General features: G+C 63.9%; 1 protein-coding gene across 1 annotated transcript; it reads left to right on the top strand.

Annotated features, from left to right (window-relative positions):
* Positions 1-466: 466 nt before the first annotated feature.
* HCN2 (hyperpolarization activated cyclic nucleotide gated potassium and sodium channel 2) lies at positions 467-10818 on the top strand. The gene is made up of 8 exons (XM_071452131.1): positions 467-1020; positions 6033-6456; positions 7141-7302; positions 7921-8139; positions 8666-8812; positions 9053-9293; positions 9445-9609; positions 9725-10818. Exons 1-8 carry the CDS (start codon positions 542-544, stop codon positions 10675-10677), a joined length of 2790 nt encoding a protein of 929 aa, XP_071308232.1. The 5' UTR covers positions 467-541; the 3' UTR covers positions 10678-10818.
* The last annotated feature ends 619 nt before the right edge of the window (positions 10819-11437 follow it).

Here is an 11437-nt window from a genome sequence, read left to right as displayed (position 1 = left end):
CTTCTATTCTTTTAGTATAGTTTTAATGTAATATATATCATAAAATAATAAATCAAGCCTTCTGAAACATGGAGTCAGATCCTCATCTCTTCCCTCATCCTCAGACCCCTGTGAACTCGGTCACACTCACCCCAACTAAAGCATCCGCCGAGAACTACGAGCACCAACGCTTCAAACTCTAAACGCGGCTCCCTCGGATGGGCTGGGGCAGCGGAGCCCCGCGGGGAGAGCGGCCGGTCCCGCACCGAGCACACCGGGGACTGCGCTGCCGGAGACCGGCGCCGTCGGGGCGGGAGCTGGATGTCCCATCCCGGTGACCGCTGCCGGTAACCGATCCCGGTGCTCGCTCCCGGTGACCGATCCCACCGGCGAGGGCTGCGCCGGCGGGGGGAGCTGCGGAGCCGCCCGGCCCCCAGCCCAGCCCAGCCCAGCGCAGCCCAGCCCCGCCGCCCGCCCCCGGCCCGCCCCGGCCCGCCCCCGCCGCGGCGGCGGGCGCCACTCGGCCGCCGGTGGCCTCGGTGGCGGCGGCAGCGGCGGCAGGATGCGGGCGGGCCGCGGCGCGGCGGGCGGGGAGGCGGCGGCGGCGGCCGAGGAGGAGGCGGCGGCCGATGGGGCCAAGCGCGGCGGGGCAGCGGCAGCGGCGGCGGCCGCAGCGGCGGCGGGGCGGGCGCGGGGCCGCGGCGGGAAGGGGTCCCCGAACGGCGAGTGCCGGCGCGGGGAAGCGCCGCGGAGCCCCGGCCCGGAGCCGCCCCGCGAGCCCAAGGTCTCGTTCTCCTGCGGCGGCGGCGGAGCATCCCCCGGCGGGGCCAAGGCGGCCGAGGAGGGGGCGAGCGAGGATGCGGCCGAGGAGGTGCGCGGGAGCCAGGCCAGCTTCATGCAGCGGCAGTTCGGGGCGATGCTCCAGCCCGGCGTCAACAAGTTCTCGCTGCGGATGTTCGGCTCGCAGAAGGCGGTGGAGAGGGAGCAGGAGCGCGTCAAGTCGGCGGGGGCCTGGATCATCCACCCCTACAGCGATTTCAGGTGCGGGGGGACCCGCGGGCTTCGGCCGCATCCCGCGGGGCCGGGCCGGGAGCGGGGCTGCCGGTGCGGCCGGGCCGAGGGCACCTTGAGCCGCTGCCGGCGGCTGCGGGAGGGGACGAGGCGGGCATCCCCCTCCCCAGCGCGGCACGGATGCCGGGAGCCCTGGCGGTGTCTGAGCAAGGGCATCCCCTCGTCCCCTTGTCCTTCCCGGGCAGGTTCGGCCCGGCTCGGCCCTCCCGAGCCCCAGCGGGCCTTGGTTGTGTCCCCGGAGCTCGCTGGGGTTCGGTGTCCCCCTCCCTGGGCAGGGGGCTGTGCTTTGCAGAGCGTTGTGAAGGCTCCCCCCCCGCCGCCAAGGAGGCCTGATGCTGTCCCTGGGGTTCAGCCGCTTTGAGGGGGACCCTCCGGGCTCCCGGCAGGACTCGAGCCCCCGAATCCAGCCTGTGTCTGCCAGGCGAGGAATGCCAAACCGGGGAGAAAGGCTCTGCAGCTCCATCTCCTTCCCTGGCGAGCTCCAGAGTGGCAAATGCTTCCCGAGCCGTGTGGAAGGCAGCGGGAGGGATGGCTGCGCTGTCTGGGGCAGGCAGCACGGCATCCTGCGGGGATGGGCACTCCGAGCCCCCGCTGGCATCGCTGCTGAGCCAGCACTGCGAGCGCCCTGCTCCAGACACCTCCGAGGGGCTGGAGGAGCCTTTGGCCAGGGCCTGGGGGGGCTCAGCCCCGCATCGTTGTGCTGCTGTGCTGGTGAGAGGTCTGGGGTGGCTCAGGGAGGCTTTGCTGGGTGCCTGAGAGGGGGATCCCCCCGGCACAGCTCAGGTTCTGTGACACTGATGGGTCCCCCTGGGCTGGGTTTCCCTGAGGCAGGTGAGGTGGCCACGGGCTCAGGGCAGGGAGCAGCACCTTCACTTCACCTCCTGCTTCAACCCTCGTGTGCTGCTCCTGGGCTGCTCTGGCATCTTCCAGAGGAGCAGTTGGAGGCCTTTGGGCACCTCTCAGGGCTGGCTTCCTGCACAGGGGTGGGTTTGAGCCCTTCCACCCTGGGAATCTGCCATGGGAACCCAGTGGAGCCCCCTCCCCATCTCACCCAGGCTGGGCACTGGGTTCTGCTGCAGGTTTGGGGTGAGAATTGGTCGCACTGCCCGGCCACTGCCAGCCCTGGGGCAGAGGGAGCTCCACTGTCCCTGCTGTGACAGAGCAGAGGTGGCAGTGCCAGGCAGATCCTGGGGCTTCCCCTTCCTCACTCCCCGTGCTCCTCCTCATCCTCAGCAGCTGTGGGATGTTGGGGGTGAGCCCCATTCCTGCCCTGGGGCAGAGCCTGCCCTGTTCCTCTGAGCTGGCAGAGCTGTGGCAGAGCCCACAGAACTGCCAAGAGCGGGGATCTCCCTCTGGTGGGCCTGCAGTGGGCTCGAGGCCTCAGAGGATTCCCCAGAGTGCAGCAGCATCACTCCCTGCACTGGTGCTTGCAGCAGGCAGGTGGGTGCTGGAGTGACCTTGGCGAGTCACCCTGGCTGTCCTGCCCTGCACGGGCTTCATCCTCCTGGAACGAGGGAGACTTGAAAGCCATTGGGGCAGAGTGGCTGCCTGTGTTTTGATGCTGGAAGTGGCGTAGGAGAGTTCCCTGCCCAGTGGGGAGGAGCTGCAGGCAGAGCCATGGCATCCTCCAGCTCCACAACCGTGCACAGGAACAGGATCGGCCCACGCCAGGCTGGGCTGAGGAACCAGCTCTGCCTGTGCCCCTTGGGGACATCCGTGCATACCTCCCATGCTGCCCTGCCCTAAAGTAATCAAAAAAGCATTTATCCACTGATGATAATGGAGCATGACCTGGCTGTGTTTGCCCTGCATTTCCCATCTTAAGGGAAAATCATTCCCCATCTGTGACATCATTTCATAATCAGTGTTGTTTAGCAGTCCTGGCTCCTCACGGCCATGGTGCTGCCATCGTTCACACACAATTCAGGGCAGATTTGCTCCAGGAACCAAAGTTGCTATTTACATAAATATTGAATGATGAGGAAGCAATCAGGGCGGCTGGTGAGATCCTGAGCTGCAAATCTGATCAAAGAGACCTTGTAAGTGTGTGCTGGAGCAGGGCCACCTCCTTTTGGGTGCTGGGCAATGTTTGTCACCCACTTTGCCACTTCTGGAGGAGCAGCCAAGCCACGCCAACTCCTTCATTGCTTCTTTTGGGGTTTCTGCACCAGCCCTGGGGCATTGCTTTGGGAGCTGGTGGAGGTTTGGAGGTGGTGGCAGTGCCCATCACCCTGTGACCACCAAGGGGCTGCTCAGGGGTTACCCCACAGGGCTGGGCTGGGACTGGGGTTGGAGCTGAGCAGGAGGTTCTCTCCCTGATGATGATTTTCTGTTGCAAGAACCATTCCTGCCTGTGAATCAGGGGCAAAGATGCATTCAGAGCACATCCCTGGTGTTGCTTGGCTGGGGCCTTCCTCACCCAGGTTTGAATGCTTCCCTCTGCCTGGATGGTGCCCCCAGAGGGGTCCTGAGCAGAGGGACGGGGTTCTCCAGCTGCTCTTGCTGCTGGTGTGTGTGGCAGCTCTGGTGTTCCCATTGCCTGTGGTGAGGCTCTTGGGAGCTGGGCCCCTCCCTCTGCAGCGTCAGCTGCTGAAAGCCACCTCAAGGGGAGGACAGGCTGTGACCGACCTGGGGCATGGTGGAGGTTTGGGTCCTTGAGCAGCTTGCAGAGCCTTTACACCCCCTTCCCCCAGGGTAAAAACCTTTTCCAGGGGAGAGGGCACCAGTCCTTCATCACAACTGGTTGTACTGGGATCTGTGTGTTGGCCACCACTGCTCATCAGCTCGGGCAAACTTCTGCCACTGGCTGCACAGGCCACTTCTCACAGCAATCTCGTTTTTAGAATGTGAGTGTTTAGCGTGAGTTTGCAAAGTGCCGATCCTGCCTCAATCCTGCACTGATCCCACACAGACCCTTCACTGATCCCGTGCTGCTCCTGCCCTGGTTGGCATCTGGGCCCCACCAGAGCCAAAGGGCTCAGACCTCAGGGGCAGAGGGGGCTCTAAGGGAGCTCTGTCCTGGCGGGTGTCTGTCCCATGGGATCAGCACTGACAGGAGGGGTTGGATCATCCCTGGCAGTCCCTGGAGCTCTGAGTGCTGCCAATGGAGTTAAGCAGGGACCACCCCGGCACTGATGCCCCCCTCTAGGGCTTGGACCTGACTCTTATCTTGCCCAGAACCTCAGGGCAGCACCACTGAGCCAGGCCTTGGGCGGGTGATGGAGCAGGGAGGTGGCAGCCGCCTCTTGCAGGGGCTTTGGGCATCTCCTGTCATCATCACTGTCATACAATTGGGTCAGAAGCGAGGGAGGGGTGTCGAGGATCCTGATTAATTTGTTTGCAGGTATTTTTAGTAGCCTGGATTGGATCTTTTTTCTATGCACATGAACCTTCCAAGGAAGCAGGCGCTGGCATGGCAGCCTGCACCCCGGGGCGATCGCACAGGGTCAGCTGTGTGCAGGGGGGGATCAGGAGCAGTTTATCTTTCTCTGCAGGCCGAATTCTGCCCTGGCTCAGCCAGATTGCAGAGGGATTGGAGCCAGAGGGGAGTTTTGCCCAGCTGGCGTGGTTATTTAATCTCTGTTCTTCGCAGCTTTGCATGGCTAATGCCCCTGTGGGACCCACGCAGCGCAGCAGGGTCAGTCTGAGCAGGAGCTGCTGGGGGTTTAGGGACAGATCCAGCCCCACAGCATCCCTGGGAGGTCTGGGGGTCCAGCTGTCAGCCAGAGCTCAGTGTAAGGGTGCAGGGGGGGCACAGCTCCTCTGCCGAGGGTACCCTGGGGACCGCCCTGGTGTGAAGTCATCGTTTTGCAGCAGTGACATCACTCACGGTTGCCACGGCAATGTCTCACATGAGGAAGGTGTCATTGGAGAAAGGTCAGGAGCTGGGATGCTCAGCTCCTTCTGGCCCTGCGCTAGTCTGCGCAGTGGGGGGGGGCTGGCGGTGGGGACCTGCCCCATCGCTGCCTCCCGTGTGCGTGGGGGGCTCCTCCTCACGCCCTCATCCCCCCGGGCACAGCGTGGCCGTGGCACCCCCCGCCCGTCCTGCCGCAGCTCCCGGGCTGGGCTGAGCAGGATGCGTGGGCGAGGGTCCCGCGTGTCCGTGATCGTGGCACCGAGGAGGCTCCCCCCAGTCCTGCCCCCCGGCCTGGCAGGGCAGGGCAGGGGTGGCCTCGCCTCATCCTGCCGTGACAGAGCCGCTGTGACCTTGCAGATGCTCACAAAGGTCACGGGTGGCCCGGCAGAGGGGGACGAGGAGAAAGGGGCGAAGGATGGGGTGAGGCAGAGGGGGAAGAGGGGCAGCGCAGCCCGGGCAGGGCCGGGGGCGGGGGCGGCCGCTCATCCCCGCACCGCCCGCGCGTCTGGCCGGGGCTGGGGCGCTGCCGCCGCTGCAGCCGTACGTGCTCCGCTGCACCGGAGCCGCGGCCGCTCCTTCCGCCGCCCCCGCGCTGCGGGCGGATCCCACCCGGCACCCCCCAAACCGTGACCCAGCCTGGCCCTGGCTGTCCCCGGGGCTGTCCCCGGGGCTGTCCCCTGTCCTTGGGTCCCCACTTTGGGAGTGCAGAAAGAGGGGGCTGCTCCCAGGGCTCTCGGATTCTGACTCCGCCCGGTCGTTTGGGGGTCCCCCAGCCCACGGGATGCCCCCGGGCAGCTCAGCTGGAGCGTGTCCCCCTCTGGTGCTTGGTGCCATCATTGTCCCCTCCCTCAGGACCTGCTGCCACGGGCCGAATCAGACCAGCAGAAGCCTTCAGTCCCATCCTCTGCCTCAGTCAGGGGCTCTGCTGGCTGCAGGATCACCTTGGGGGCAGTTTGGAGCAGCAGGATGAGGTCTCTGGGGAGAGGAGGGAGTTCCTGTGCCTGAGGTGGCATTAGAGTGACGGTAGCTCAGTGGCACAGGTCCCTGAGGGCAGGGCATGGTCCCCTTGGCATGGAGGGGACTCTGGGGCACTGGTGTCATCCCCCAACATCTTCTCGCTCCCCAGATTTTACTGGGACTTCACGATGCTGCTCTTCATGGTGGGCAACCTGATCATCATTCCCGTGGGCATCACCTTCTTCAAGGAGGAGACCACGGCCCCCTGGATCGTGTTCAACGTGGTCTCTGACACCTTCTTCCTGATGGACCTGGTGCTGAACTTCCGGACAGGGATTGTCATTGAGGACAACACAGAAATCATCCTGGACCCCGAGAAGATCAAGAAGAAGTACCTCAAGACCTGGTTTGTGGTGGATTTTGTCTCCTCCATCCCTGTGGACTACGTTTTCCTCATTGTGGAGAAGGGCATAGACTCTGAGGTCTATAAGACAGCCCGTGCCCTCCGCATCGTCCGGTTCACCAAGATCCTGAGCCTGCTGCGGCTGCTCCGCCTCTCCCGCCTCATCCGCTACATCCACCAGTGGGAGGAGGTGAGGACCTGCTCCGGGAGCCTCTGGCAGCAGCTGCATGGCTGGAGAGAGTGGGAGCTGGGTTCCCTGATGAGCTGGCAGGGTGCAGAGGACCTGTGGGGCTGGTGGGTGGCTGTGACCCACCCTGGAGGGTTTGGGGCATCCTTGAGCTGTGATATAACACCCACCATAGGTGCCAGCATGGCTGGCACATGCTGGCACACCATCCCCTGCTCTTGACAGCAGTAAGACTCAATCCCCCTGCCCAGCTCAGCACCTCCTGCCACTACCAGGAGCTCAGGGAGGACAGCAGGACCCCCAGCCCCGTGGGGTCTCCAGCTTTGAGGGTCCACCCAGCTTTGAGGGTCCACCCAGTTTTGAGGGTCCACCCAGCTTTGAGGGGACATGCTCAGCCTTGCTGCGTGGCTCTGGCCATGCCCTGGGAGCTGCCCTGCTCAGTGCCCAGAGTATTTGTGTCTCCCTGATCCCTGTCAAGGCTCGCTGCCATTAGCGCTGTCCGGGCGGCAGCGCGGCGGCACCCGCTGGCTATAAATAGGCAGGTGGAGCTCAGCCACCTCGAGTCCAGAGCCAGGCCAGCCACAGGAGCCTCTTCCAGCTGGGGCCATGCAGGTCGGTGCCCTGAGCAGGGCTGGGCACTGGGGGACAGTCCCCAGGCTCACCTCCTGCCATGCCACCCACCCCCAGATCTTCCACATGACGTACGACCTGGCCAGCGCCGTGATGAGGATCATCAACCTCATTGGGATGATGCTGCTGCTCTGCCACTGGGATGGCTGCCTCCAGTTCCTGGTGCCCATGCTGCAGGATTTCCCCCAGAACTGCTGGGTGTCCATCAACGGGATGGTGGTGAGTTCCATTTGCCCCACGCCGTGCTCCTGCCTGCTCCCCAGGGCTTGCACCCATCCCCACGTCATCCATCCTCCATCCTCCAGCCCCAGGAGATGCCATCCCCCGTGGGCCAGGGCAGAGGAGCACAGAGCACCCGGCCCCAGATGCTGGTGTCACCCTGGTGAGGTCTCACAGGACCTGGAGCAGGGGATTATCAGGGTGGGAGGAATATGCTGACATGGGGCTCTTGGCCCCATCCCCTGCTGCCTTCTCCTGCTCATTAGCCACAAAGCTGCTATTAATAAATAATGGCTCCTGTTTCTAATTGCTGCCTCTCAGCCCTGCAGCCTCCTGCAAATGGCCCTTTTCCCCTGTCTGTCTCATCCTGTTTCATCAAATTTCCATCTCTGCTTTGTTCCGCCTGGCTTCCTCCTCTTCCTCCCCTGCCTGTCTCACCCTTTTCCTTCCCTGCCTACTTCGCTGGGGGAGTCTGGAAAGTTTGAAAACTTCGCTTTTCAACAAATTCCTATTGCTGGGAGAGAACTGGGACTGCTGATGGAGCCAGGGCCCTCAAGCAGTGCTCACCACACACACACACACACACATGCATGGCTGACATTGTCCCTGTCACTGCAGAACGACTCCTGGAGTGAGCTGTACTCCTTCGCCCTCTTCAAGTCCATGAGCCACATGCTGTGCATCGGCTACGGGAAGCAGGCACCTGAGAGCATGACAGACATCTGGCTGACCATGCTGAGCATGATCGTGGGGGCCACCTGCTACGCCATGTTCATCGGCCACGCCACCGCCCTCATCCAGTCCCTGGACTCCTCCCGGCGCCAGTACCAGGAGAAGGTAGGGCTGTGCTGGATGGGGCCACAGCTTTGTCCCCTCCTGGAGCCATGTGGGGTGAGGGTACCTGTGTCCGTGTTCACAGGGGTCTTAGGATGAGGGAAGAGATGAGGCTGTGACTCCATGGTTCAGAAGGCTTGATTTATTATTTTATTATATATATTATATTAAAACTATACTAAAAGAATAGAAGAAAGGATTTCATCAGAAGGCTCACTAAGAATAGAATAGGAAGGAATGGTAACAAAGGCTTGTGGCTCGCACTCTGTCTGAGCCAGCTGGACTGTGATTGGCCATTAATTAGAAACAACCACATGAGACCAATCCCAGATGCACCTGTTGCATTCCACAGCAGCAGATAACCATGGTTTACATTTTGTTCCTGAGGCCTCTCAGCTCCTCAGGAGGAAAAATCCTAAGGAAAGGATTTTTCATAGAAGATGCCTGTGACAGGTTCCCAGTCAGGAGCAGGAGTGGGACCAGCCCCGTGCAGTGGGGATGTCCCAGCTGACAGCAGCTCTCCCCACAGTACAAGCAGGTGGAGCAGTACATGTCCTTCCACAAGCTGCCCGCTGACTTCCGCCAGAAGATCCACGACTACTACGAGCATCGCTACCAGGGCAAGATGTTTGATGAGGACAGCATCCTGGGGGAGCTCAATGAGCCCCTGCGTGAGGTGAGGGCTGGAGGGCTGGGAGGAGGATGGGGATTACCCCCACCTGCCAAGGGAAGGCATCCCCTGCTCCTTGCTGTGGGTCCCACCAGCCCTTGCCATGCCTGGGGTCAAACGCCTCTCGCTGCAGCTTTGCAGCTCTGTATGGAAGCATGTCCATGCACAATCTGCATGCCAGGGCGTCCATGAGACTGGGGTGGGGAAGCACATCCCAGCTTCCTGGGCTCACCCACTTCCCCACAGGAAATCGTGAACTTCAACTGCCGCAAGCTGGTGGCCTCCATGCCGCTGTTTGCCAACGCCGACCCCAACTTTGTCACGGCCATGCTCACCAAGCTGAAGTTTGAGGTGTTCCAGCCGGGCGACTACATCATCCGAGAGGGCACCATAGGCAAGAAGATGTACTTCATCCAGCACGGGGTGGTCAGCATCCTCACCAAGGGCAACAAGGAGATGAAACTCTCTGATGGCTCCTACTTTGGGGGTGAGCACTGGCAGGACTAAGCCAGGGTCTGTGAGAGTCACTAGGACACCTCTGCTGTCCTAGGGCACCCAGTGTGTGGTGGTTCTCATACCCTGCCCTGTTTTGTTCTTAATGGTGGAGTTCTGACCTCGGCCCTGGTGTTTTTCCCCAGAGATCTGCTTGCTGACCCGTGGCCGGCGCACGGCCAGTGTCCGTGCAGACACCTACTGCCGCCTCTACTCGCTCTCCGTGGACAACTTCAACGAGGTGCTGGAGGAGTACCCCATGATGAGACGGGCCTTTGAGACTGTGGCCATCGACCGTCTCGACCGCATCGGTAGGACACAGGGGGACCTAGGGGGGATGTCTTGACAAAGGGGAAAGCTGTGATTCCCATGGGAACCCAGCACAGCCCCAGCACAGGGTCTCAAGGTGCTTCCCTCTCCCTGTAGGGAAGAAGAACTCGATCCTGCTCCACAAAGTTCAGCACGACCTCAACTCAGGTGTCTTCAACAACCAGGAGAACGAGATCATCCAGGAGATCGTCAAGTACGACCGGGAGATGGTGCAGCAGGCGGAGCTGCAGCAGCACACGGCCATGTACAGCCCCGTCCAGCCCCAGGTCACCTCTGCCATCGCCACCCTCCAGCAAGCCGTGGCCATGAGCTTCTGCCCGCAGATGGCCAGCCCGCTGGTGGGCTCCATGGCGCTGGGCTCGCCCCGCATGATGCGCCGCTTGCAGTACGCCCAGGCCGTGCCCAGCCCCTTCGCCGTGTCCCCCGTGCTGCTGCAGCAGAGCCCCCCGCCGCAGCCGCAGCCCCCCGTGCCCCACGCCAACCCCTCGCCCTCGCAGGACCCGGCGCAGCCCACGGCCCTGCCCGCCTCCACCAGCGCCTTCGCCGCGGCCGCGGCCAGCCCTCCGTCCCAAAGCCCGCTGGCCAGCCGGACGTTCGCCTACGGAGGTGCCCCCGGGCCGCTGGGCTCGCAGCTGTCCCTCAGCCAGCAGCCGGCGCCCGGCTCGCCGCAGCGCCTGGCCGCCCACAAGAGCACACAGGCGCTGCACACCAGCAGCCTCAGCCAGGATTCGCGGCCCCTCTCGGCCTCGCAGCCCTCGCTGCCCCACGGGCTGACGGCCGGCAGCACCCAGAGCCCCCCGGCGTCCGCCCGCGAGTCCAGCACCTCCATCGGAGGGGGCCCGGCCGCCGCCTCGCCGGGCCCGGGCCCTCCGGCCGGGCTGCGGGCCCAGGCGCCCTCACGGGGGGCCCCGGCCCACCCGGCGCCCACGGGCTCGGGGCTGACAGCGCCGCCCGCCCTGCCGCAGGACTCGGCGGCGGCCCGCAAGGATTCGGCGTCCAGCACGCCCGACACGGACCCGGCCAAGTCCAGGCTGTCTTCCAACTTGTGACCTCCGCGCCGGAGGGGCGGTGGCGGGGAGCCCCCCCAGCTCCCCTCGCCCTGCGCCGCCGGGTGAGGGCCACGGCCGCACCGCCGGCTGCCGCCCCCCGCCACGGCGCCAGCCCCGCTCCCCCGGTCCCTCCTGCCACCCGCTGCAGAGCGGGGCAGCTGCCGGGGGTGGGCCTGGGGCTGCCGGGCCCTCTCCCCACCGCGGGGTCACTGGGCTGAGCCCCCCGGGTGTGTCGTCTCCGACCAAAGTCTGACCCTGTCGCCCGCTCCCCGCGGCGAAGCCCCGCTGCCCCCTGGCCTCCCCGGCTGCCCATAGAAGCCACAGCTGCATTCTCGCCATGACCAACTCTGTGTATGATATCTATGACCTGAACACATCCCTGTGTGTGACCCGCAGGACACCTCCCTGGGGCTGTCGGCGCAGCCCCGGCGCCGCGCGTGTCCCTGCGCCCCTCTCACAGACCCAAGGCGAGGGGTGATGGTCCAGGACTGGAGGTAAGTTGGGAAGGGTCTGAGGGATGGTCGCCCTGAGGCTTTTGAGCACCCACGAACACACTGTCCCCCACTCTGGGGCTGGGGGTGAGCACAGCCCCGTGTCCCCATAGGCAGCGCTAGGACGGAGGCAGGCGCTGGAGCCCAAGCCCTGGGGCTGGGGCAGGCACCTGCCGAGCGTTCCAGGTGCCTGTGCGTGTGTTGTGTGTGTGTGTGGGTGTGCGTGCAGGTGTGTGTGTGCACGTGTGCCTCGCTGCCTCGCACTCTGG

This window comes from Agelaius tricolor, unplaced genomic scaffold, assembly GCF_023055355.1.
Source record: "Agelaius tricolor isolate 1412-34295 unplaced genomic scaffold, bAgeTri1.0.p SCAF_33, whole genome shotgun sequence".
Classification (NCBI taxonomy): domain Eukaryota; kingdom Metazoa; phylum Chordata; class Aves; order Passeriformes; family Icteridae; genus Agelaius; species Agelaius tricolor.
Note: the sequence above shows the minus strand (reverse complement) of the source record. Positions and strands in the feature narration are given on the sequence as shown.